This window comes from Eumetopias jubatus, unplaced genomic scaffold (genome assembly GCF_037043125.1).
Source record: "Eumetopias jubatus isolate StellerSeaLion01/CBP00866 unplaced genomic scaffold, mEumJub1_p1.0 scaffold_5, whole genome shotgun sequence".
In the NCBI taxonomy this organism is placed as follows: domain Eukaryota; kingdom Metazoa; phylum Chordata; class Mammalia; order Carnivora; family Otariidae; genus Eumetopias; species Eumetopias jubatus.
This window is the reverse complement of record NW_028274811.1, coordinates 112628952-112656524: the sequence shown is the minus strand read 5'-3', so window position 1 is coordinate 112656524 and position 27573 is coordinate 112628952. Positions and strand designations below refer to the sequence as shown.

At 52.7% G+C, this 27573-nt stretch overlaps 1 protein-coding gene across 3 annotated transcripts in view; it reads left to right on the top strand.

Moving 5' to 3' along the window:
* PPARGC1B (PPARG coactivator 1 beta) overlaps nt 1-27573 on the top strand; it is a 103844-nt gene that overhangs the window by 56338 nt on the left and 19933 nt on the right. For all 3 annotated transcript variants that reach the window (XR_003609855.2, XM_028106563.2, XM_028106562.2), the window contains exons 2-3: nt 18747-18920; nt 25549-25770. Coding sequence is in view for 2 of the 3 variants with exons in the window: in XM_028106563.2 (XP_027962364.2) it covers nt 18747-18920; nt 25549-25770 (396 nt within the window). In the remaining variant the exon portion in view is untranslated. The remainder of the gene's footprint in view (nt 1-18746; nt 18921-25548; nt 25771-27573) is intronic.

Sequence of the window (27573 nt, the reverse complement as noted above, 5' to 3'; positions counted from 1 at the left end):
CAGTGGGTGTGTGGTCAGAGACAGAGAAGCGTTGTGGCCCCAGCTCAGTAGACGTTCATGCTGCATGTGGGGAGCCGCCTAGCTCACTGAACAAAGGAGAAAAGTGAGCCCTCGGGCCATCGGGTGGCCTGCTTGTAGTCACAGAGCCCCAGCTAACGGAGTTTGAGTTCCCTCTTTTCCCCTCGCTGCAACCTTGGTCCAGTTTCAGCATCACTAACTTAGCTGTGTGATCTCAAGCACCTTACTTACCTAGGACTCCGTTTCCTCATCTGTAAAATGGGCTGGCCAGTGTGTCTGTCTGCCTTTACTTGGTTGTTGGACAGTGTCAATGAGATGTCTGGAAAGTGTGTTCTCAGAGGTCCTCAGGCAGGGGCTGGGTACGGAGGAGGGCGGGGGCCCCTTCGCTGGGGAAGAGGCAAGACGGGATCGTCACCAAGGCCAGGAGCTACGTCTGACGTATGGATCCAGTCTCAGCTAGTGCCCAGGGCTTCGTAGGTGAGCAGTCAGGACTGGTTGACAGGGGACAGACTCCCTGCCTCTCATCTTTGTCTCTCAGTCCCTTCCTCAGCCCCGGCACCAGACGTGGTGGCCTCTATATTTAATAAGCAGGACCATGACGAGATTTGGTGACCTCAGGGCCCAAATGGACTGTCTGCTGGCATAAGCAGTGCTTGAGTCATTTCCCAGGGATGAGCGCTGGGCAGGTTTCCAGGAGCTGAATTTACCCTCCCCGATTCTCTGCTTTCCTCTTCGCCTCCCTGCCCCCAAGTTCCATTTTTGAGTTTCCAACTTCATTGGCTTTGGGAGGCCATGGACCAAGATAGAAAATGAAATAGTTATTCATTCCCCGAGGCTCTCCATCCCCCTGCCTCAGCAGAGGCTCCGGCTCAGGGTGGGGGAGACCGTGGAGGCCCAAGACACTGACTCGGGCCCTGGGGCTCCTGCCTGCCTGGGGACTCTCTGTCTGGATGCACTGGAGGACACAGGCTCAGTGACCCATGTGCCTGGGAGATGCAGGCAGAATATGGTAGGGATTGAGAGGAGGGCCAAGCTGGGACAATCAAGGCAGGCTTCACAGGGGAGGAGGCATATGACTTGGACCTTGGAGGATGGGTTGCTGCATGTATATGGCCAAAGGAAAATAAAACCTTCCAAGAGGAAAGAAGGACTTAAAACAGAAAGTAAATATTCTCTGACCTTCCCCTGTCCCCAGCCAACTCCTTTTTCCCATTTCTAATATTTTTCTAGTATTTTCTTCTCTTAATATTTTCCTGTGTCCTTCTGGCGACAGTCTGTGAATATGTGAACTATGCATCTATTTTTCTATCCATCCATCATTTTTTATGAAAAGCACAAACAGGATCATATAATGTTAACTTCCCCTTTTCACGTGGCAAGCCGTCTTGGCCACCCCACAGCAGTGCACGTGGGGGCAGGTTGCTCCGACTGGTTGTGTGGTCCTTGCGGGTGGCTGGGAGGGTACAGCAAGATGAGAAAACTCACAGTGCGTGCAAGGAGCTTTGGTGCGGGCCCGCGGGGAAGCAATATTGCCAAGTGGCTGGGAACCGAGCCTGACCTTTGCATTTGGAAGATGTGGGGTTGAATCCCAGTTCTGGCACTTTCCAGCTGTGTGACCCCGGGCAAGTTTCTTCACCTCTCTGAGTTTCGATGTCCCCATCTTTCGAATGGAGCTAATAACGTTTCCCTTGGGGGGGGGTGTTAGGGACTTGGAGTGAAAGCAGTTACCACTTGCAGAGGCACCTGGCAAACAAGAGCAGTCGCCCATTTTTGTGGATCTTGCTGTCCTGTATCATATGGGGCAGGGGCAGCCGAACCCTGACAGGTAGCGCTAGGTGCACGTGGGGGGTTTCTGAGCGACATTTGAAGAGAAGAGGGCCAACAGATCGATCTGAAGCTTAAAATAGCCTGGAAGTGCAAGAACAACAATAAATAAATGGGTTCCGGATGCTTTTAAATCTTGGCATTTCCTGATCTCAGCTCAGCTGGTCCAGACAGCTTCATCAGCGTTTACTGCCGAGGCCGGCGGCGCACGCCTACCCTGGCCGTGTCCCAAAGCTGCTTTCAAGAAAATCAGATCTAGAAACATTTGGATCTCTGGCACTGGGCCAGCGGGTCATGGATGCAGGTTGAAGATCAGGCAGCATTGGGGTTTGTTCCATGTGTGTGGAAAGTTAAGGCCGAGGGGGTGAGGGAGTGAGGCAGTTGCCCAACAATGGGTTTATTCATTCACCACCCAAGTGTTTATTAAGCACTTGCTATGTGCCAGGTGCCAGGGATAGAACAGTGAGCATTAATAAGATGCCCATTCAAACAAATGTGTAATTACTAACTGTGATAAGCCCCTGTGATAAGTCCTCAGGGACCTCCAGAAGGCTGCGAGAAGGTGCGGTAGGGCTCCTCAGGTGGTCTTCGGGGCTCAAGGAAAGTTTCCCCTGGGAAGTAAAGAGTGAAGGACAGATGAGAGAGAGAATTGGGCACAGCAGGTCTATGGGTGGGGACGACGTTGCAGGCAGAGAGAACAGCACACACAGAGACCCTGTGTAGGAAAAGACCCTGGCAAGTGCTATTGTGGAAAGAAGGCCAGTAGGGCCAAAAGTGGAGGTAGGGGTAGGTTAATACTGGGACAGGTAGGCAGGACCCAGATCACACGGGGGGCCTTCCAGGCCTCAGGAAGGATTTGGGTCTTTATCTGGGAGGAATCGGGGGCAGGCTGGGTATTAAACAGGGCACCAGGGGGATCAGATCTGCATCTTGACAAGATGGCTCTGGTGGCTCGTGTCCAGAAGCTTGGAGGGGTCTAGAGTGGCTGCCGTTCAGGTGTGAGCTGATGCCAGTGTGGACTGGGTCAGTGAAGTGTTAACAGTGACCGGGCAGTGAGGAAGCCCTAGCAGCCCACAGAGGCGGCAGCTGCGCCAGCAATTGCTTCAGGACTCTTGTGTAATAGTCTCACTCGTGGTCATTATCTTTTGAGTCCTTACTCTGCAGTAGACGCTCCACAAAGCCCTTCTCCTTAAACTCTCTTAAGAATATCTTCCTCTGTTTTCCTGAGCTTTAACCAGAGGGGTTAAATCACTCTGATAAGATCACATAGCTCAGCCCTGCGCTGTCCAGCACGGTCCCTGGATCAGTGTCCTCCAGTCAAATGTGACCCTTCTCAGGGCTCGGCCCAGCCCCTGGCTTCTGTCTGGTTGCTCCAGTGACCATGGGCGTCGTGTCCGCCCTGGCCACAGGGACAGTGCAGAGCCTCCTGGAAAGGCACTGTCACATGTTGGCCTGAGGGGACACAGTGTGTAGCCCTTGGTCCTCTGTCCCCCCCAGCCCGGCGGCTTCGGGCTGTGCCCTGGTGCAGGATGTGAGCTGAAACGGCCGCGTCTCTGGGCTTCACATGTCGCCTGCCTCCTGGGGATTCAGATGGTCTCTGCTGCTTGGTTTTTGTTTGCTTCTTTTGCTTCTTTATTTCCTCTTCAGTCTTCCTTTCCCTCTGCTCCCGCCCTGTCCCCATCTGTTGCCGTCCCGTGGGGGTCTTTTCCTCGCCTCGCAGATATGCAGGCAGGACTCGGAATGGAAGGAGAGGCCTTCCAGGAAGGAAAGGAACCAGCAGTTCATGCCTGTTATCTGCTGGGCATCGGGCAGGCACCATCTTACATAACCCTCACAGCCGTCCCTCGAGGGGTGCACGTCATTATCTGTCCTCTACACAGGGATGCTGGGGCTCAAAGGATTGAGGTGCTGAACCCAAGATCACATGCTACAACCTGACTCGTCATTTAAAAACGTTTGCATCCCAAACTTGAATGTGCCTGTGAATCATCTGGGGATCTTGTTTAAATGCACATTCTGATTCAGGAGGTCTGGGATTCAGCATGACAGTCTGCAGAATTTAGTAAGCTCCAGATGAAGCCAATGCTACTGGTCCACGGACCACACTTTGAATAGCATAGTGAGGAGCTAGCAGATCTTGCACATGCCCTCCTGTGACGCCCGTGCAGACACATGCCACCACGAGCTCCATCCCTCAGTGGCCACCACTGATTGTACCATCTTTCCCCCTTGTTAGCAGCCGCTGAGGGGTCATCTGAGGCTTTCCCACCATGCCCAGCACATCACGGGCTGAGCCTGCACGTCCCAAAGCCTCAGGTGACCAACCATGGTCTCCAGTGCTGGCCAGTGTTGGAGTATAGGGAAACTGAGGCTCAGAGAAGTAGAGGGACTCAATCAAGTATTGCACGCCAGTAGCGCAGAGAATTCGGTGTTGTGACCCCCAGTCAGTGTTCTCTGTTACTGCTGCTTCAACTAGGAGTCAGCTGTCTTGGGGTTGCGAGTCCTGCTCCTTTCTTTAGCTTTTTTTTTTAGTTTCTTTCTTTCTTTCTTTTTTTTTTTTTTTTTTAGATTTTAGAGATGCCTGGGTGGCTCAGTCAGTTGGGCATCTGCCTTTGGCTCAGGTCATGATCCCAGGGTCCTGGGATCAAGCCCTGCATCAGGCTCCCTGCTCGGTGGGGAGCCTGCTTCTCCCTCTCCCTCTGCCTGCTGCTCTACCTACTTGTGCTTGCTTTCTCTGTCAAATACATAAATAAAATCTTAAGATTTGATTTATTTGAGAGAGGGAGAGAAAAAGCACGAGCAGGGGGAGGGGGAGGAAGAAGCAGGCTTCCTGCAGCGGGGAGCCTGATGTGGGGCTCGATTCCAGGATCCTGGGATTATGACCTGAGCCGAAGGAAGCCATTTAACCGACTAAGCCACCCAGGCGCCCCTCTCTTGAGCTTTCCGTGTGACTTTGGGCAAATTATTTCCTTTCTCTGAATTTTAGCTTCCCCCAACGGAAAAATGGTTTAACCTTTGTCTTGTGAGGAACAGATGGGAGAAGGTCTAGTTCACAGCATAGAGGATTCTTAGGAGCCCTAAGACCTCCAATCTGAGTAGGGTGAAGGAAACCTCATGTGGCAGAAAGGCAGGTTCAGATGACACCGACATGCCGGGATGGCAGGAACTCCGCTCCCCACTTCCTGCCTATGTCCCATCAGGCTTCGGTAATAATCGAGCACTGTCAGATGGTTTCCCGTTCATAGTTTGGGTGCGTGTTCCTCCACCATTAGGTGCTTACTAAACAAGCCCTGCTCTGGCCGGGAAGCCGGTGACGGTACCACATCGTGGGACACAGGAGAAGAAGGGAATGGAAATGGGGGATTTGTCCGTATGCAAATCCGTTTTATGTTCCTGGTCAACACACGTAAGGCAGGTCCACCTGTGGCTGGGAGGAGCCAGCGCCTCAGCCATGGGGGACATGAGGGGGAGGGGGTGTGCTAAGCAGGCCTTCTTGGCCTCCCTTCTCGTCTGGCCCTTGCTGACCACATGACCAGGGAGGGCCTGCTGGGGCCAAAGAGAATCTATTTCCCACCAGCTTTATCTGGGAGCCCGTGGGTCTGAGTTTCTCATCATCTGACCCACTGGAAAAGGAAAGGCAGGAGTTTCTATAAGGGAATAAATGGATGTGGAAGGAAACCACCCCCTCCCCACCCGCGGGAAAGGCAGGGGGTGTGTGTGAGGGAGACTCTGCAGGGATCACAATGATGTGAAGCAGAGATGCCAAAACTGCCCTGGGAAATGGGGGCTCTGTCCCAACTCCCCATCTGCCTCACCGATCCCACAGAGGTTTAATGAGTCCCCACTCTGTGCCAGACACGGTTCCCGGCACCGGGATTCGACAAGAGGCCAAGCGCAGTCCCTTACCCTGGTGCAGTGTACATTCTGGAGGGGAGACAGACAGTCCCTGGGTTTGTGCCGTGGGTAACCTTCACTGTGACCAGGTGAGTCGGTGTTGGGAAAGGCCTCTCTCACTGAGACTGAATGTTGGCAACGTGGCCAGGGACCTGGGGAAGTGTCCCAGGTGGGAAGCCCAAGCCCAGAGGGTTTTGTTGCAGGGAGAAGGCAGCCACTGTGTCTGCCGCATGGGGTGGGTGGGAAAGTCCAACACGTGGTTGGGGAGGGGGCAGGCCAGGCCGCACTGGGCCTCATAGCCTGGTGAGGACTTTGAGTGTTTGTCCAGGGCAGTGAGAAGTCAGGCAAGGCTTTTAAAAAGGAGAGTGACTAACCCTAGTCTCAGCTCTGCCCGCCCCTGCTCCCCTGTCCCCTTTGCCCTCTCGGGTGGGGCCTTGGCTCCCTCCTCTGTTGATCTACACCAGCAGCTTGCAGCCTGGGCTTCCCAAACCCAGAAGGAATCTCCAAGGTACTAGCAGGGCTTTGAGAACATTTTCCCCTCCCCATTATTTCAAAGTCTAGTAGATAAACTTGCACAGAGCAAGGAAAAGAGCTCCCCCACCACCCATAGGGTTACTGACAGCTGTGGTCAACCTAAGCAGGGGCAGGAGGGTGTAGCAGCAGAGGGTTTGGTAGCTGGGTCTGGATTCACATTCTGCTTAGCATAAAGTCCTGTTACCTCCCTGAGCCTTACTTTTTCATCTGCGATTGGGGGAGTGCCCCCTTTGCTGGGCTCTCACGTGCCCCCCAGGTGCTCCACCTACTTGGAGACTGGCTTTTTCAGCTGAGGATTCAAATTAACCTCGGAAAGCCCTTCCATGGCCCATGAAATAGTGTGTGTGAATAGTAAGTCTGTATGAGTGTGTGGGTATGGGGAAATCTGGAATTCATGTGCAAAGTATAATGTCACCGTCTTTCTAATATGTAAGGAAGAAATAGAAATTTGGCTTTTTATATATTTGTGTTTTGCCAAGCTCATAATGTTGAATTCACTTCGGTTCGATTGGAGTATGCTGGGTCGCCACTGTATGGGTTTTAGTTAATAAAAATGGGAAAAACTAATTAATTAACTCCCTCATAATCTCTCCCACTTCAAAGCCCAGGGCCCTGGTGGGCTGTGGGAGAGATGATGCAGGGGGTTCCCCAGGGAGCCCAGCGTGGGAACCACGGGGCCAGATGGGCTGGGAGGCCCCTCCCGGCTCCCACGCTGTGCAGCAGCCCCAGCAGGGGGGCAGTTGCAGCTTGAGCGGCTGAGCGCTGCTGAGTCATCTCTCGCTCAGCGGGTCCTGTGTGTTGGCTGGCGAGCTGAGGCTGGTGTGCCGGTGGCTGAGCCCTGGCCTGTGCTCTTGGGGAGCTGACTTCCGCCAGGCTGGGGGGCGGGGAGATCCTCAGCTACCCACTACCCCTCCACCCACCCAGTGGTCCGGTCCCTGCTGGGAAGCCCCAGGAGCCAGCCACGTTAGTGCTGCCCTTCCTGGTGGGAGTGCTGCCCCGAGGCTCGCGGGCACGGGGGCCGAGCTGCAGTCGCTGCTGGGCAGCAATGTTCTGGAGATGTGAGCTGGTACCTTGCTGGCCTGTTGAGCGTGACGTGACCTCAAATGCCACAGAGGGGCTGCCTGACCTTCAGTCCCCAGCCAGGACCCCCTTTCTGCCTCCTTCTAGATTATTTATAACGGTGCTAACAGGCAAAAGGGCTTCTCAGCCGAGCCCTGGCCCAGCTCTCTGAGTGTCTCCTGGCAGCCGGGCTAAGAGACACATAAATAGAACCAAAGAATACGGACACTGTAGGACCCCAGAGAATACCTCCAGACGGAGCGTGCGGGCTCCTTTTTTTTTTTTTTTTTTAATGTCTCTGGGACTTTTTAATATTTATTTTGATTTTGTTGTGGTAAAATAATACATAACATAAAATTGAGCATTTTTTTAAGGGTCCAATTCAGGGCCATTTAGCACATTCACAGTGTCATACAAATATCACTACCCTCTGTTTCCAGAACTTTTCTGTCATCCCAAAGCCAGGTGCTGTTTCATGGCTGGTACCTGCTAGACCCCCCGCCCCACCCACCCACTGAGGAAATTCACATTTTGAGGAAACCCCACAAAATGTGATGAGGAAGGAAAGCACCAGCCAGTTCAGGATTGCCACAACTTGATTAGAATGTCGGCAGTTGCCCCTTTCCGCAGCATGGAGTGGGCATGTTTCTCAGGGCGAGCTGAAACCCTCTGCCTTTCTTCCCATTCAGGACAGGGATCAGGACGGGAGGGGATGTCCTGGTTGCAGGGAGAACCGTGAGTCTGCTCTAATCTCTTTCTCTCCTTTTTTTTTTTTGGTTAGATTTATTTATTTATTTATTTTTAAAGATTTTTGTTTATTTATTTATTTCACAGAGAGAGAGAGAGAGAGACAGCGAGAGAGGGAACACAAGCAGGGGGATGGGAGAGGGAGAAGCAGGCTTCCCACCGAGCAGGGAGTCCGATGTGGGGCTCGATCCCAGGAGCCTGGGATCATGACCTGAGCCGAAGGCAGACGCTTAACAACTGAGCCACCCAGGCGCCCCTATTTATTTATTTTAGAGACCGTGCACACGCATGCATGTACGTCGTTGGGGGTACAGAGGGAGAGGGTGAGTCCCAAGCAGACTCTGCACCCAGCACGGAGCCTGAGGTGGGGCTCCATCTTACAAGCCTGAGAGCATGACCTGAGCTGAAATCAAGAGTCTGATGCTTAACTGACTGCACCACCTGGACACCCTTAATCTCCTTCTCTTCTTTTTTAAATTTTATTATTTATTTATTTACTTATTTATTTATTTATGCATGAGCAGGGCAGAGGGGCAGGCAGAGGGAGAAGCAGGCTCCCCACTGAGCAGGGAGCCTGATGTGGGGACTCCATCCCAGAACGCTGGGATCATGACCTGAGCCGAAGGCAGACACTTAACTGACTGAGCCACCCAGGCCCCCCATCTCTTTCTCTTCTTGAGCAAAATCTATCCATTTAGCAAACTTCACTCCTTTCATTATAAATAGGGCAAGTGTGCTGCAGCTTACCTCGGTACTGAATGCAGCTTCCTGCTCAGTTGGACCATTTCACTACCTTTGATATAAGTCTGACAACAGTTCCTCACATGCAGACAGCACTTTAGAGTTTTCCCAAACACGGTTCCATCTAAAACACCACACTGGACAGGCCCGGGATAATTCCACAGCCACCAGAGGGTACGGGTCCCTTTGTAGAGATGTTGAAACGGAGGCCAGAGTGACGTGATCTTGGTCATGATTGATCTCCCTTTAGTCATCTGCACATACTGTCTCATCCAGGCTGGCGTTAGGGTGAGGCAAAGGAGACACATGGCTCAGGCACAAAACTGATGGAGATGCCAAAAAAGTCAGTAATTAAGAGAAATCATATTTTAATGCAACGTTTACAAAGAATGAGTTGGCACCTAAATATCCATGCGGAACAAACACCAAATCTTGATTTCAAGGCAGGAACAGGAGTACCATACAGAGTCACATAGGTACCTGAGCAAAAGGAAGAATCAGTGCTACTGGCCTGTCTTTTATTTAGAATTTTGATATTTTGCTCATCGTGGGGTTTTTGTATTAATTTTGATTTTTTCAGAGTGTTGCATTAGATATGATCTATCTTGATTACAGAGGGTTGTTTTTTTTTTTTTTTTGGTGCCCAAGGGGGGTGCCTCCCTCCCCTCATCCTAACCCTGGCTCTGATTCCACTTTCCGATTTCTGTGTACTAGTGTGACGGGGACCCACCTCCTGGGTCCCTAGGCCGCGGGTTGCCGTATGCCAAAGCCTTTATACCACTGCTGAGAGTGGCATTTGCTCTCTGCAGTCTATTTTTGTGCTTGCCCTTCAGCGACTGATAAAATGTTGCTCTGGGTCGAGCTGATGTGTTGAAATGGTGAGTGTTCATGTCAGGTGGTTTGTGTGATCCGATATCTTCATTCTTGACCTCGCAAAGGGGCCTGGAACCGGGAAAGAAAAGGAGCTTTTGGCGGTTTTGCCCCCACAGAGTTGGACAAAACTGGAAATCATGGTCTGGTCACGGAGGCTACCGGGCATTTTGGCCTCGTCTTGGGGCTGTATGGGACAAAAATATCCCCGCTGCCTTCTTACTTTCAGGCCCAGTTTACCAGGCACGGCCACGTTGATCTCATTTGGTTTATTGAGCACCTACTGTGTGCTGAGTACCCGCTCGGTACTGGGGAAACAGCAGGGACCAAGACAGGCCCCACTCGCAGGGAGCGACGAGTCGGGGCAGGCGACAGCGCAGAGGCAGATGCGTGAAAACTGGGGATGAGCTCTGGAGAGGGCTGGTGGTGGCGGCTTCATAACAGCGTCATTGCACTCAGTACACTTAAAAATGGCGAAAGTGGTAAATTTTATGTTCTGTATATTTACAAGTTTTTCCAAATCTGAAAAAAAAGGCAGGGGAGGCTCTCGGAACAGAAAGTGCTGCCTGAGGGCGTGGCAGTGGGGCAACGGGGCAGCTGCTGTGGGATGCAATGGTCAGGAAGGCCCAGCTGGGAGAGGCGCTTCATCTGCCGTGGGAATGGTAAGAAGCCACCAGCCACCAGCCGTGTGAAGATGCAAGGGAGAGGAGGCAGGCTGGGCGGAGGGAGCGGCCGCCCAGAGGCCCCAGGCTGGAAACTCAAGCCCTGCAACCGTTCCATGGGGGAGGTTGGTCTCAGGAGATGTCAAGAGGCCAGGTGACGCCCTGTAAGTAGCAAGTGATGAGCCAGAGCCAGTTCTTCCTCTGCAGATCTTAACAACACCTACCTGCACATGTTGTGCAGTTCACTGAGCACTTTTCTTGCCACTCTCCCTAGAATTCAAGAGCCCTTGAACTCAAGTGCGTAAGATGGACTGCAGTTGCAGACAGGCACAATGCGCGGATCACACTGTCCCCAAAACACCTTCGCTCGCTCCCTTGCTCACTCAAGTGGCAGAGTAGATACTTCAGCCTTTTCCTGTTTTAAAATAAAAAATGCAGTGCACACCACCTTCCTGAGCCCTGGGGGCAACCTGTGCCTTCTGAAAGGCAGCCCTGACAGGTGCCAGCAGGGACGCAGTGGGCCCGGGGTGTAGCTGCCAAGGGAGGGGCACCTGGGCCCTGGCTGGGCAGTCCAAGAGCTGCTCCACCCCAGGTGACCTCGCTGGGTGCAGCTCCAAGAGACTTTGCAGATCTCTGTTGGTTAAGGGGCCGCTTGGAGACAACAGGGGGAAGAAAGGAGATGTAAAGGAGTAAGATAACACCCACCCCAGGAGACTTTCTGCCTCAGTTTCCTTAGCTGCAAAATAAGAGATGAGTCTCTACAAGTCTCTCCGCAGAGTCTTCCAGCACCCAGCCCCCTTGGTTCTGTGCTGTGTTTGTAGTCCGTTGTAAGGATTGATTTCCTGTGCCTTGCAAACCATGGACAATCATCTTATCTGATGGGAGTGGGAACAGTAGCTGGGGGTGGCAGGGTGTTGTGGGGGCTGGAGAGGGGAGTTCTTGGAAGAAGTCAGTGAAAGTACAAAATTATGAAACATAATAACGAAGCCACGTGACATGCACATTATTTCCAGTCTTTTGCTCTAGGGCTGTTTGTGGTGCCAGCACCGAAATCCCAGCTCATCTCCTGCATAGGCCACACCCACAGCACCAGGGTGCCTGTTTCCAGATTGGGGATTCATTCCGTGGGATCAAGCATTTATAGTAATACACGGGTTTGGGAAGAAGCACAGCTGACCCCCAGTAAACAGGCATCCCAGCCGGCAGGTACCCTGGAGAGTCCCCTCTGCGGCTCTGGGGCTCTGGGCATCCGTGAACACTCGTCACAGGAGGAGATGGACAATGTTGGCTAGTGTGGCTGGCAGGTTAGGAGAGCTCCATCCTATTGCCCTGCCTACCGAAGGTCACTGGTAACTGGTCAACCTTCCTGGTGAGTGGGTCCGGCCTGGCCTTGTAGCCCAGTGTGGAGTCCTGGAACCCGTTTTGCTCTCCAGGCTGGAGAACACACTCTCATCAGACCTGATGTCCTTTGGTGGGTCGCCTTTACATGAAGCCCTGAGCGGGCAGCTTGAGGGGTGGGTTGAGGAGCTTAGCCTTGAGTGTTTTGGTGGGAGAGCCTTTCAATGGCCTGGTTTATCTAAGCTCTGGGTGTTTATTCTTTTAGGCTGGGCTCAGAACCCCTCAATTTTCTGGGGCGCCTGGGTGGCTCAGTCAGTGAAGCATCTGCTTTTGACTCAGTTCGATCTCAGGGTCCTGGGATCGAGCCTCACGTTGGGCTCCCTGCTTGACAGGGAGCCTGCCTCTCTCTCTCTGCTGTTTCCCCTGCTTGTGCTCTCTGGCTCGCTCGCTTTCTCTCTGTCAAGTAAATAAATAAAATCTTTAAAAATTTTTTTTCTACTTACTCTTTCTGGAGCTTCACTTTGTGTCTGTGGCTCCTGAGGTCTTATTTCAGAGGATGCTGTAAGTACTTACGTGTGGACTAAGATCAGTTACTCTTCTTACTGTTCTCCTAGAAGGCTCTTTAGGAGTTTTTGTACTAATTTGGAAGACAGTGGGAAGATTAGATTTTTTTTTTTAATGTAAGAGAGATGAATTAGTCATAACTTTTTCATTGATAGGTGACAGAAACTCCAACTGGCATGTAATCTGGAAAGGGAACTTTTTCACTCATATAACTGCAGAGTAAAGAGAATACACTGGCTTCAGGCACAGCTGGATCCAAGTGTTTAAATTACTTTATCGGGACTCTCATTTCAGTTAAATTCAGCCGGCTGAGTCCCTTTATTTAAATGCTCTAGCAAAGTCTTGGTGTTCACTCTGATCTACCCCTGAACCAGGTGAAGTACTTACTTGTTGTGGTCACTGGATGAAGCATTTTAATTAGCCAGACTGTGCTTACCTGGACCGTCTGGGTGGCATGGAGGGGCAGCTTCCCCAAGAAACATCAGTAGGCTGCCACCATTAAGAAGGGGAATGGGTGGGAGGCCAGCCAGATAACAGAGGTGGGAGGAGAAGAAAACATCTGTTTAATGAAATGGCTTTGCAGGGACTTCATGAACATCTACCTTACTTCCTTCTTAGGAGGCAAGTATGGGTCCAGAGTCATCGGTCTAGACCAGGCCAGTTCTAATTGACTAGTAGTGGCTACTAAGACTCCATGTTGAGCAGGCTTGGGCCTCAGCAGGAAGTATAGTGGTGTTCAGTTGGTGGTATCCACCATGGTTAGGAAGGCGGGGAAGGTGACCCCACTGCCAGGTACCTGCCACCCTAGCAGATCCCATGGCTGGTCTGGGCATTCCTGATTGCAATTTAAAAGGGAAAACTTGGCTCAGACCATCAAATACAGCTTCTTGTCAGTGGAGGAGGCTCTGAGCGACAGTAGCATGCCACCCTAACTACCATCCTGTACTAGAGTCTCCAAGATGGTGGTCAAGAGGTCTGTCGGGCCCGGCTGGGGGCCCCATTCCACGCCATCCCAGGCAGGTCTGGAAAGAGCCAGTGTAGTCTGGCTGTCAGGGCAAGGTTATTTCTCCCACAGAAACCATGAGCGATGATAAAACTGGGATCAGGGGGCTGGTGGAGGTTGAAGGAACACAAGGTTGGAAGAGCCAGTAGTTTTAGGACTGAGGGGATGGGTCAGAAGACAAGGTCAAGCATTGACCTTCTGAGAGCCCCCATTTTTCCATCAGTCAAGTGGGGATGCTGACCATTGACCACTTCCTGGACGGGAAGGTACCAGTGAGACCATAGCTGTGAATGTCACTTGAAAGTCAACTCTAGGAGCTGTATCTGTGACCACTACTCAAGGGGTGTCTGATGTATGCTAGGCTCCCAACCTATGTTGCTTTATCTTTGTAAGGACACTATGAAGCAGGATTCTTTTTATTATCCCTGTTTCATCAATAGAAGCTGAGGCGGCCAAAGTTATGTCCTGACCTCAGAGAGTTAGTGTTAAGCGGCAAAGCCAGGGCCCAGACCTTTGTCTAGGCCTCTTTCCATTTCACGACAGTCCTTCCGCGCTCCACCTTTGTCTCCCCAACGGGAAATTCATTCATTCATTCATTCATTCATTCATTCATTCGTTAAGTGCCAAGTTCTACCTAGATATTTCCTGAAAGCCTATGTGGATTTCAGAAACTAGATTAGTACAGAATTGTACCGAATACTTGAGCAAGAGGGGTCCACAGGTCTGTCTGTTGGATGTTCTCTTTCCTAGAGGGGCAGTGAGAACTGAGAGGGTAGGTGACATAGTGAAGTGCGCACGTGGTGAAAGACGCGTGGTCAGTGTGGACGGGCCCAGAACCCAAGCTCTGTCACTGCAGGCTGCCTTCTTCCCCCTCCTGCTTCCTTCTGCTCAGTAACTCTGACAGTGTGCTCTAGGCCAGGGCCTAAGCTTGACGATTCGCTGATTGTAGTCAGGAAAGTGGAGCCACCAATTTTTCCTGAAGATGCATTCTTTCTTAAGCAGGGAATCGATTTCCAACAAGATACACAGGCTTCCAATGAAGCCACTTATGTGAATCTGTACAAAACACCATTAATCCACTGCTAGGGCCGTTTATCTCCCTGGCTGGGGCAGCCACGGCCTTTTCAGATCCAGGATGTGATGCTGCTGGAGGAATGGGTACAGAAGGTTCCCCAACCAGAGGGGCATCCCATGGCAGGGGTGTAAGCGGACCAATGGTGGGGACCCGAGGGGGCCATCTGCAGGAGGCCAGTGCACAGCGCAGTGTGTGTGTGTGTGTGTGGCCCCAGGCCTGTCCCTGCGTAGCCATGAACTTGCCGTGTGACTTGGATCTTCCTCAGCCCTTGTCCGGAAGCCCCCACCTTCCTTCCCATCGGTAAATGGGAATAAATGGTCCTGAATGTTCCTTTCCACTTTCAGAAGCAGATGCCAGGTGATGACACACGCTTTGCAGGGAGCAAAGAGACTTGGCTTTGAATCTCAGCTTCACCATTCTGGAACTCTGGGGGCTGTGGGTTGAGTTGTGTCTTCCAAGAGAAGATACGTTTGAGCCCTAACCCCCAGCACCTAGGAATGTGACCTGATTTGGAGATAGGGTCTTTACAGAGGTCATTAAGTTAACGTGAGGTCATTAGCATGGGCCCTAATCCAGTATGGCTGGTCTCCTTATCAAAAGGGGAAGTGTGGACACAGAGACAGGCACCCACAGAAGCAAGACGATGGGAAGACATACAGGGAGAAGGCCATCCACAAGCCAGCAAGAGTGGCCTCAGAAGGAGCCACCCCTGCCAACACCTGGAGCTCAGCCTTTTAGCCTCCAGACCTGCAAGATCAAACATTCCTGTCTTGAGGCCCCCAGCCTGTGGTGCTTTGTTACAGCAGCCCTGGCAGACTGCTACAGGGGACTAGATCTCTGAGTTCCCTGAGGAGCGATATGGACATAGGGACACCTGCGCTGCAAGGGTTGCTTTAGGAATCCCTTAGTGCGGCCCTTGAAATTTGGTAAGCGCTCAGTGGCTGTCAGTCCCGCTGTGCCCCCCAGCGCCGCTAGGGGGCCTGCAGAGGAGGGACAAGACAGAACGAGGCCTCAAGTCAGACCTTTCACAGAGAACTGGGTCACGCAAGGCACCCCTTCAAAAAGCCTCTCTAAATATGGAGAAGGCCAGAGAAATCACTATTAATGCAGTGCTTAATGGTTTTCAGCCAGAGAGTGGCCTCAGCCCTAATCGACAAGGCCTCGAAGCTGAGGTTTCTTTATTTTTATGTCCCGGGTACACTTTGAGTATGTTGAGCTGCTATGAATAATCAATAAGTGCAGTAGTCACGGCCATTTTATGGGTGTTCTGTAAAGGAGGCGGCATGGTTCTGATGGGAAGGACACTCCCTGGATGACCCTGAGAAAATCCATTATCCTCCTTGGGCCTCAGTTTCCCTATCTGCAAAGTGAAGGGGGTAGACCAACCAGGCCAGGGATTCTTACGCTGCATTTGTGAAGGCCGGGGGGTTAAGTGTAAATTTCTTGCATACACGTGCATTGCTCAAACGTATTTTATGGGCAGCAAAAAAGCTATCCATAGCTCTTGCCTGGTTCTTGAAGGGGCCTCTGACTCCCAGATTGTCTGCAATGACTTTCCTGGACAACCTCTCAGGGCTGCTAGTTCCTGGCCGGTCTGCGGTTCTGGGACTCTGATTTTATAGTGGTTTCTAAGCCTCAAGAAGCAAGTCCTACAGATGTGGCTTCTCTGAGTTACTGGGATGAGAGGGATCAGGGACATAGAACTCCCCAGAGAGCTCATCGCTGGGGGCTTTGCTGACCAGGGAGACCCCAGCTGCCCAGCACTCAGGTGTCTCTGCTTTGGCCCTCCCTCCTGCTCCACAGCCCTTGCGGTGGCTGAGTGGTGCCTCCCAGCCCCTCTACTCGCCCCTCTCCTGGATGCTACACCTGCCTAACCCATCTGCCTGCTTCAATGCTGGCCCCACCCCCATCACATTTGGAGTAAAACCCAAATCCCTTACAATCCCTCCCCGATCCATCCTCCACCGGTCTCTCTGAAGGCATCTTCCCCCTATCCCCCCACGTTCCCTGAGCTGCACCCTCACCGACCATTGGTCAGGGCTTCATGCTCTAGCCTCCGCCTACGCTTGGGTCTTTGCCTTGCTGGGCCTTCGGCCTAGAACGTTCCTCCCCACATCTTCCACTGAAGATGAAGACTCCTCCAAGTCTCAACTCAGACACCAGCTCTTCAGGAAGCCTTTCCTGCCCCCCACTAACACAGACTTCCTTCCCTCTGTTCTCCTCCCTCAGTGCACCTGGCCCGTTTCCTTCAGAGCACTAACATGACCTATAAGGAAATATTTATGTGTTTTCTTCCCTACCAAAATGTCAACTCGTGAGGGAATAAACTAAGTCTTACATGTGCAGTGCCTGGCTCATAGTAGCATTTAATAAATGCTGGAACACACTCACTCACTTGGTTAAAATTAAGATGACTGACAACACCAGGTGCTGGGGAGGGTGTGGGACAGTGGGCCCTCTGAGTACAGGCGGAGAGCGTGGACTATGGTACAACAATTCTGTCATTTTTACAAAATCACATACACTTACTACATGAACCAGCCATTCCACTCCCAGGTATCTGCCCAAGGGAACTGAAGACGTATGTCCACACACAGACTTGTACACACATACTGCAGATCTGTTCACCATAGCCGAAGACTGGAAACAGACCATCTAGAACAGGCAAGACCTCTGCATCCCCACGGTCTGACGGGACCGCGAGGAGAAGGAAGCTGAGAATCCACCGAGTGTGCCCTGTGGCCAGGGCAGCCGAGTGGTGGTGACCCGTAGTAGTAGGGTGTGTTGGGCGGGGCCTGGGGCGATCCCAGGGATGTCCCCAGAGACAGATTCGCCGAGCACCCTGGTCCCAAGTCTGAGAGCAGGGGACCAGCCACTTGAGAGAACCTGGTCCTGGTGCTGCCCGTGGGTACAGGATTCTTGCAAAATGCCAATTAAGACATTTGACCCAAATTCAGATAAAAGCCTTTTTCCTGTGTCGAGTGGAGCTAATAATATACATTTGTTCATAATTTATGAGGCTTAGTAAGTGGGAACAATTAAGGAAGAGGCCTGCGCAAAACCTATTTCTTTTAAGTGTCACATAGGCCTTTTCTTGTTCTCTAAGGCCATCCCACGCTCTCTGCCCGCCATGAAACACTTTATTGTTTTTATTATTCTTATTTCTTATTTGTTGTTAGTACTGTTAGCTACCATTTATTGAGCCTCTTCCGAGCCAGGCTGTAACATTGCCTTGTTTAATCTTAATTCTATGAGGCGGGTGTTGTCCCATTCTACAGATGAGGCTCGTGAGCTTCAGAGAGGAGATTTGCCCAAGGTTTCATAGCTGGCGAGTGGGGATTATGATTTAGGTCCGCCATACCCCAAAGCCTGTGGTACGCCGTTTCTGGGTCAGCCTCCCAGCTCAGGCTGTTTCTCAATCTGCAGGGCATCCCTTCTATTGGTTGTTGTTAAATGGGGGAGACCAGGGTCAGAAAGCCATCACCTTCTGATGAGTCGGTCCGGCGTTTGGCCTGAGAACCTGCATTGTTTCTAACACATTCCCAGGTGGTGTTGACCCTGCCGGTCCTGGGACCACACTTTGAGATACGCTGGTTCGATCAGTGCTGTTACCATAGTCCTCCATGCCTCCCTCCTCCCCCACCCACCACAGTCAGGTGCGCTTAGGGCCTTCTAGACCTTTTCCTGTACATTTGCATATGTATTATCGTACACAAAGAATTATGTAGTTTGATTTTCCTCTTTATGCACGTGAGATTATAGTCTACCCGCTATATTCTACAATTTAGTTTTTATTTCCATTTCATGTGTCTTGGAGAGCATATACCTCTACCTCATTCTTTTCAGAGGCACCATGGTTTTCCAGGCTTCAGGTGATTATAGTTTTATTTACCTATTGTCCACGGATGGCTGGTCTTCCACATTTTAGACATTACGCATAGTCCTGTAAAGTCGCTGAGAACATGGATGAGTATTTCTCCAGAACATCGTCATCCCTCAGTAATGTCAGCCATTATTATTGCTGGGTTTTGTTTCATTGTTAATATTGCATTCCAGAAATCCCCTTTCAGGTGGGGACAGGAAATGAGTATCTGTTTAGAGCTTCTAATGAAGTTTTTAACACAGTAGTTCTGCTAAGAAGAAAGAGGTGCTGTGGGGCTTTGAGGGATGTGTAGGAGAGCAAAGGAAGAGGGGAGAGAACAGCAGGCAGGATTTAGCTTAGCTCCTGGTAGATTCAACCCTTGCCAGAGGGTGGGGCCTACCTTGATATCCCTTGGTCGGTCACATGGTAAAATCAGGCCTTGACCAAGGGCTGCCGGAGGTCCAAGTTGGCAGCACCATGAGTAAGAAGTTCGGCCCATGCCCGGATCCAGCCAAGCCCAGCTCTGACTCGCCTCCTTCCTTCCTGTCTCCTCAGGGTGGGGGGTCCGGGGAGGAGCAACTCTGCGCTGACTTTCCTGAGCTTGACCTCTCCCAGCTGGACGCCAGCGACTTTGACTCAGCCACCTGCTTCGGGGAGCTGCAGTGGTGCCCAGAGAACTCCGACACTGAACCCAGCCATTATAGCCCCGATGACTCCGAGCTCTTCCAGGTATGTCCTCTGAGGCTTGCGGTCACTCTCTGCTCCTGAAAGCCTGGCTCTGCCCTGCCCCACCTGCTTTTGCATTTGCTCAGGCAGAGAAGTCTCATCACCCCCTAAAGCTCTTGGGACCCTGCCTCTTGCCCTGGATCTGCCCTTGATCTTGGGCAGTTCTCACCCCCTCACCGGGCCTGTTACCACCTCCGCACAGTGAGGGCCGGGAAGAGCTGCTCTTGCCAATCCCCCCCCCCAGTCAGAAGGAGCCCCCCTATGGGCCCCAGGTGGTTTAAAACCCCGAGACCTCCCTTCCCTGTATTATCTCACTGAATTCTCATCCCCACTCTGCGAGGCAGGTGTGATTATGAACCCATTTTATAGGTGAGGAGACTGAGGCTTCGGGAAGTTAAGTCATGTGCTGAGGGCGATTCACCTAGTCAGTAGCTGAGCTGGTTGCAAACCCAGTCGGCCTCCCTCCTGAGCCAGGGCTTTGTAACCACAGCGACACCATAATGGAGATGACTCACATGTATTGAACAACTGCTTTGTGGCAGGACTGTCCCTGTTGTGTCTATTAACTCATTTAATTCTCTTAACAACTCTTAGAGCGGGTACAGCTGTCTTCATTTTTCAGCTGGGGCCTAGAGATTGTTCAAAAAGAGGCAGTTCTGAGAACTGCAGCACATATCAATGCCTCTCACCTTGCATGCTCTGCGTCCAGTCTCAGGGGCCCGTGATGGGCAACCTTTTCTTTAAGAAGCCCCCGAGTATGGAATATTATGATGTCTGGGACTTGCTTCAAAATACAGCAAGCTCTGCATGCATTTGTGGGTGTGGGTGTGTCGGGGAGGGCAGTATGTGAAATAAGATCCGCCGTGTTGAAGCTGAGTGATGGGTACAATCAGATGTATTATTCTTTCCTTGAAATCTGCTCCCCCATAAAGACTGGCAGGAGAAGGCCTCGCTCCCCATGTCTGTCTGGCAAGATAATCATCATACCAGTAATGGACCGTGCGCGTGTCACGTGTCATGCTGGTGTGCCATGAGCGTCATCTCAGTCCCGATGGATTGTAGTGCTCCTAGAAATGGAAGCTCCCTCTTCTTGTCAGGCACTGTGCTGTCTATAATCTAGAGAGAAAACTGACCGGAGCTCAGTTAACACAGAAACCGTGGTCATCGTGACGCGCGCACAAAAGAAACGAGCCGGGTGTGAGAAGGGGATCCAGACTGGATGATCAGGAAGGGCCTCTCCAAGGAGGCCATGCTTCAGTTGGAGGTTGAGACGGATCAGCCGTGTGAAGCTCAAAGAGTGGGGACAGAACTTTCCAGGCAGAGGAAGCAGTAAGGGCAGAGCCAGGGAGCAGGAAAGCTTGCTGTGTTGGGGAACAGAAGAGCTGCGGGTAGCAGGGGAGAGTCAGAGAGGTAGGCAGGGGCCGGATCATGCAGGGTCTCGTGGGTCATGGTGAGGAGTCTGGATTTTTCCCAAGTCTATTCTAACCTATAAAGAAAGGACTATTAATAACCATTTTACAGGTGAGGAAAGTGAAACTCAAGAGAGGTTAAGGAACCTGGTGCCAGGTCACACAGCTGGAAGGGCCCGGGGAAGACTCTAACTGAGGAAGCCATACCCCTCCGTGCTGAGCAGCCTCTCTACCAACGCTATGCAGAGCAGCATGGCTGGGCTCCAGTTCTGGCTTTGTCCAGGGACCTGCATTCTTTATTTGAACGACAGGGATGAGACCTACGCTATGCTGCTTTCTCCCTCAGAGGGGGCTAACCTCCGGAAAATGCTTTCAGGTCATGGAGAGCTGGTGAGCGAGAGAGGTTTAGATGCTTCATGGAGACCACACCCACCTGAACTGAACAGGCCCCCACTTCCTCAGACTGGCCAGTCCCACCAGCAAGCCCCTGCCAAGGTCCCACTCTGTGCTCGAAATGGTCTTGGGCACAAGTGAGCCTATGTGGCCCCAGGGCTCCCAGCCCAGCGAGGAAGGCAGGACCCTCACAGACGGATAGCACCCTGGCCGACCCCTGCCCACCCAGTCCCTCCCCCGTCACGGTGTGCACACCCCCACCTGCCCTCCCAAGCCCAGGCCAGTTCCACCCATTACCCACGGATGCGCCCCTGTGCGTGTGATTATGTGATCAGTGCCTGCCCCCCCCCCCCCCGGCCCGCCACACACAGCATAAACCCCCATGACCTTGGGGGCCACAATGGCATTATGCACTGTTCTATCCCCGGGCTCTGCACAGAGCCTGGCACTCGTTCGGGCCTTAACAAACAGCTATCAAATGAGTAAATCCCTCAAGGCCCAGCTCTACTGTCGCCTCCTTAGGCAGTTGGTGAGTTCCTCTCCTGGGCTCCCATCCGCGTGTGCGCACGCACGGGCGTGCCTGTGTCTCCGTGCCCTTTAGAGGGTGAGTTCCTTGAGGACAAACAGCATTGCATTAGTCTCGGGCCGTCACACGTCGTAAGGACTCAATCACATGCGTTGAATGAAGGAACTGATGGTGATACTTTCTTTCCTGCCAAGGACCAGATGTGGCCCATTCCACAAACCTCAAGCTCACGTCGTGGGCTCTCCCTCGGCCGCAAGCTCGGTTTTCTCAGTTGGCCACTGGGAATCCTGGGGCCATGCTGCCTGGGTCAGAGCCGGGTTCCCCCAGTCAGATGGTGCCACTGCTATGGAAACAGACTGGGAACGTGGAGGGCAAGCCACGGTGACAGGGTTAACAGCTCCTCGGGGGCAGGGACGGTGCCCTCTGTGTCTCTGCGTTTCCAGAGCCCTCCCGCCAGGACCACAACCGTCGCTAAGTATTTTTGGAGGAAGCAGGCTTTGGTTGTTCTGTCAGTTTGCTGTGTGGTCTTGGGCAGGGAGCTCCCTGAGTTGGGTCTCAGTTTCCCCATGTGGGGAATGAGGAAGGAATGTGGTGGATTCAATCAGTGGTTCTTGATCCGTTGAGGGGAGAGTCACCAGGTCCTTTTAGACTCTGATGAAATCTGTGGACCCACTGCCGGAAAAAAAGGAAAAACCGATTTCCTGGGTTTTCTGGAGCCCAGTTGAGTCTCCTGGACAGGCGGGATTTCTGTCCCTTGTAGCAGAAATCCTGTTCTATGTCATTCCGGAATTCAGGCCCCTTCTAGACCTTCAAACTGAAGCATTTTCCCTGGGATTTCTTCAAGACTCCTTTTCCTCTGGCTTGAGAGCAGCTCAGGAAGGCTGGGGTGGGCTGAGGCTATTAATATCCCTTCCTTCCCTGATTAACTCTCCATTAATTTGCACTCCGCTTCCAAGTGGAGCAGGCAGAGCCTGGCCAGTGGGCCCGCGAAGAGGAGAGGGTGGTGCGGCCCCTGTGATGTATTATCCTGGGTGCTGACAGACGCTGTGGACACTGTGGGCAGATGGGCCTTGCTTCCCGGCAGGGTCAGGGCCTCCAACCCCACTGGCTGCTCTCGAGCTGGAGCAGCCCAGGGAGGGCAGAGGCGAGGGGGCAGGTCTTACTCATTTCATTTTGGCCCAGCCTATTGGGTGCTTCCTGAGGGCTTGGCTGTTTTACGTTCATTTTCCCATGGTGCCTGGCACACAGTAAATCCTACCCCCACCCTGACTTGCTCTGTGACCTTGACAAGTCTGTTTCCTGGACCTTCATTCCACCCCCACCCCCCGCAAAAAAGAATGGCAAATAGGTTTCCTCATAAGGAAATGAGGAATGTCAGTTATTGCCTGGAGGGCTCTGTTACAGATGTTGGTGTAGGGGCGCCTGGGTGACGCAGTCGGTTAAGCGGCCGACTCTTGATTTCAGCACAGGTCATGATCTCAGGGTGGTGAGATCGAGCCCCGTGTCGGGCTCTGTGCTGGGCGTGGAGCCTGCTTGATTCTCTCTCTCCCTCCATCCCTCCCCCTCCTTGTCTTAAAAAAAAAAAACAAACCCAAAAACCAGGAAGATACTGGCGTGGAAAGAACAAGAGCCACAGTTGGTGAATGATATGGGGGAGGGGCAGTGGCGTGTGGGGCCCACGTTTAACACCCCTGGTCATTACATGATCCCTGAGGGATCGAGCTCTGATGTGTGTGATAATTCATAGTATCTCTGGGCCATTGGCTGTGTCTCTGTGAGAAAGGGGGAGCTCTCGTTCCATCCGGAGCTGGTGACATCATTTCTGAATAGCTTCCCTCTAGAATCTCTCCTTCGAGATGCTCATCTCAGTATCTCCCGGTGGCCAGAATTCACTGTTTGGTGCATTCGTTGTTGTGTTCGACAAATCTGCCTGGGTGCCACCTGCCCCAGGCGCTGAGCTAAGCTTGGGAGCACCCTCTGGAGGAGCACTTTCATCATTACTTCCAGACCTGGCCTTCCTGAGCAGACAGTGGGGGTGGGGGGTGAGGGATCATGTTTTCCTGTTTTACAGAAAAACCAGCAACGCTTAGAAGAGAGAAGCGATTTGCTCACAGTCACCCTGTGGTGGCACCGTCTCATGTGGTCAGCCCCCAGGTGGTCATTGGGTCCCTGGTTCCAAGCTCTTACTTCACTCCCTATCAGGAGAGACAGATGACTCTGGGAGTACCCAGGACTCTGGCCTGAGGGTGGTGGTGGGGGGCAGTCAGATGAGCCCATCACGTTCTCGAGCCAGGGTCTGCAGGCCCGGATCTGTCCCTGTGTTGTTGCCCTCCCCCAGCACCGCCCCCCTCCCCCCGCCCACTCCCCAGGGCCTGGGGCAGGTCCAACCAAAACCTTCTTTTGACCTTTCTTTTATTTTAGCTCTGTTCCAAAAATGACAAATGCATTTGTTCTCTCCGCCCCGTGTCCCCCCTTCGAGTTACTCAGCTGCTGCTCCGGTTGTAAGGCCCGGAACGGGCTGAGTGCAGCCAAAGGCTGTCACGAGACGCGATTTTCAGATGCACTCCCTGAAGAAGAGATAAACACCCTGACCTGGGATGGGACAGCGTGCGGGCAGAGGCATCACGTGACCACAGGCGCCTCCTGCCAAAACAGGCCCAGTGGGCAGCGCTTCCTGAACGAGGTGCTCGGTGCCTCACCTGGGAGCTGTGTGATCGCCACGCTTCAGCGCTTCTGGGCATGGGGGCCCGCGGGCTGCTGTCTGTGTGTGGGCAGGCCTGTACGTGCTGACCCTTGTCATTGTAGGTCTTAGGCATTGGAGGAGCTCGAGTCCCGGCTCATCTGTGCCCTGGTGGCCTCGGTGGAAGTCCTCCCCTGTCCTGGATTTGCTCTGTGACCCTGGACTCCTTGTTCAACCTCCACGTGCCTCAGTTTCCCCAACTGCAAAATGGAGATGAGAGTAGAACTCCCATCATAGACCTCGTTGTGAGGCTTCCCCGAGGCAGGATTCATGGAGCCTTTCTGCTCCTCTCCTTGGCCCCAGTCTTTGTCCCCGGCTTTTTGCTCCAGGTTTTCCCCTCTGCCTGGAGTCTTCTGTTGCCCCCCCCACCCCTTTGCCTGGCACCTTCTTGTCTTCCAGGCCTCGGTTGAAGTGCCAGCTAGCTGCTCAGAGCAGCCTCCTGGGACCCCCCTCACTAGCCTGTAACTCTTCACCACGTTGTCTCCGTAGCAGCTTCCGTTTACTTTCTTCCTGGACTTTCATTCTCTGAAATGATCTTGTTTGTTCCCTTGTTCTAAGTCTGTTCTCCGCTGGGGAGGATGCTCCATGGGGGCAGGGGCTGCCCCTGTCCTGGCATGCAGTAGGACCGGTGCCCGGACCCTGCCGGGCGCAGCGTAGCCATTCGGTACATGCGTGTTTGGGGAGGGGAGGGAGGGGGAGCGGGGAGAGGCTGCCTGCACCACTACCACCGTCATCCCAGTAGCGATGGGAGTGGTGGTCCTGAGTACTTACTATGCACCAGGCACCATTTGTTTGCGAGGCATCTTCATATACGTTCACTCAGATGAAGTCAGGTCCTCGACAATAACCGTAAGAAGTAGGTACTGTTGTTGCGTGGGACAGATGAAGAAACTAAGTAACTTGCCTGAGGACCCATGATTGATAAGTATGGGATCTTAGATGCAACCCCAGCTCCAGAGCCCAAGCTCCTGACCACTCCTGAGTGGTGGGCGAGGCCAAGGAACCCCCTGGGACATGGGAGCGGTTTTATTATTGCTGTGGTTATCATTGTCACGGCCAACCCCAAAGCTTCCATCCTGTACGCTGCCTGCCTGGGCTCCGGCATCAGTGGGGCTGCGAGGCTGAATGGGATGCTGTTGCCAGAGGCAGAGACCAGCTTCAGGGGCCAAGGGCTGTGTCCCAGGAGTCAGAACAGGAGGCTGTGGTGTGGGAGGCCGCTGTCCTTGGTCAAGGGGACAGCAGGTGTCTTCCAGGTGGACAGCCCTGTGCTCACACTGAGCCAGGATTGGAGCTTCCGGGGCGAGGCTCTTTCCAGTATCACCTGCTGCCTGCTCGCAAACTTCTGATTCCTGGAGTCTCTAACATATTTCTTGGGCATCTGCTATGCCAGCGATACTGAGAGATCTGAGAGTGGGGGAAGGACGGGAGAGGATTTGGCAAGGGGGTGATGGTGGTGCAGCTGCATGTGCAGAGCAGATTTCTACCAAGAAGACGTGCAGACGGCCGAGCCCAGGGTACTGACTAACCGTGTCCCTCTCTGCTCCACCGCACTCCTGACTTCAGATCATCGACAGTGAGAATGAGGCCCTCCTGGCAGCGCTCACCAAGACCCTGGACGACATCCCTGAAGACGACGTGGGTCTGGCTGCCTTCCCGGCCCTGGATGGTGGAGACGCACTATCCTGCACTTCGGCTTCGCCTGCCACTTCATCTGCACCCCCCAGCCCCAGCCCCTCGCTGGAAAGGCCCCAGGCCCCGACGCCTGAGGTGGACGAGCTCTCCCTGGTGAGAACCTAGTTTCAGCTGATGTGATGGTGGTGGGCTGGGCTGTAGTGTCTGGGTGTAGGGCCGTGGGTGCAGGGGAGGCAGCACCAGCCGCTGCAGGGCTCTCTGTGCACCACTGAGCAGCCTGGAAGGGCAGCCTGGAAGGCCTCTCCGGGCCTGTACAGCTGCACCAACTCTGCAGGCTCCACCTGCACTCTGTAGGTCCTTTGGGATTTCACGGATTGACCTTCCTTGTGTGGTAAACCCTCAAAATCACATGTAAACCTTTCCCTAAAGGTTATGCATGCACGCGCAATAAAAATTCAAGCAGGAAATGTGGATAGTTAAAAGCAAAATCTCCTTATCCATTCCACAGTTGTGTTCTCCTTGCCTGGAGGTAACCATGGTTACCGATCTGTTCTGTGACTTTCCTCTTCCACCTTTTTTTTTTTTTAAACTACAAAAGGGAGTCTACATTATACACTGCTCTGTACCTTTTCTCAGTGAACTGTCTTGAAAACTCAGATGAGCACAGGTCACTCTGTTCCATCCTTTTTGTCAGCTGCATAGTGTTCTTTTGTAAGGATGTACCATAACTTGTTTAACTTGTCCCCCGGTTGGTGATTTATGTTGTTCCAACTCTGATTGCTACACTGTTGGGGTCAGTGCCCCGGCACAGGACTTTGCCTCATCTGAGTGGGTGCGTTTCTAGCAGTGGAATTCCTGGGCCTCCAGATACCTGATGTTTCAGTTTAGATAGCTCTTCCAGATTGCCCTCCACAGAGTTTGGGCTGATTGATGCTCCCACCAGCAGAAGTTCAATGCCGTCTATGAGTATATGTGGAATGGGGGAATGGGCAGTTTTCTGCACAGTTTTGCAGTTTTCTGGGGAGAGGCTCTCAGCTTCTCAGGTTCTCAAAGGAGTCCAGACCTCAAAAGTTACTGAAAGCAGTTGCCCCTAATTCAGACTGAGGGTGTTGGAAGCTGGGAGCTGAGATGTCATGGGGCGTGTGAAGTCCAGCTTCACTCACCTATCTTGGGCTCTGTGCCTTGGCGCTGCAGCTCCTGGGGGCTGAGAAGACCCAGCTGGAAAATCGGAGCCTACTGAGCTGGGAAGGGTCTTGGGTCATGGAAAGTTCTGAGCGGAAAGGCCCTTGGTGACTATCAAGTGCAGCTCTGGGAAAACTGAGGCCCAGAGCAGGGAGGGATTCTCCTGTGGTCACAGAGCAAGTCAGTATTCTGACTTCTGGTCCAGGAGCCTTTTCCTTCTTTCCCACTGCCTGTAAGTTCCCCAGAGCGGCATGAAACATTTAGTAAGCACCTACTATGTGCTGGGCACGAGAATGTGTTCAGTCCCGCATTGTGGCTTCTGCTGACAAGAATCCGACTGGGTCTGAATCCCAGCCCCACCAGTTAGTGCTTGTGGGTCCTTTAGATTCCTAATATCTCTGATTTAGCTTCCTGGTCCATAAGGTGAAGCTGATAATAGGGCTTATCTCAAAGGCTGTTAAGAGGAGTCCAGCAGATAATGCATGGAGAGCACTTAGAACGGTGCCTGGCACATAGCAGTTGCTCAGTAAACACTATCTAAGTAATAGTCCTGGCGGTAGTACTAACCAAGAGGAATTAGTGTGGGGACTCTGGGGAGCGATCAAGCCCCAGAGAGGCAGAGAGCGACCCCTGCTGGCCACAGGGTGTTTCTCTCCCGTGCCTCAGACTGCCTTTCCACCTAGGTCTGTTGAGCACTTCAGGCACTGTGCTAGGTGCACAGGAAACAGACTCACCATCTAGACTCCCAGCATACCCAAAGAGTTCAGAAAGGCC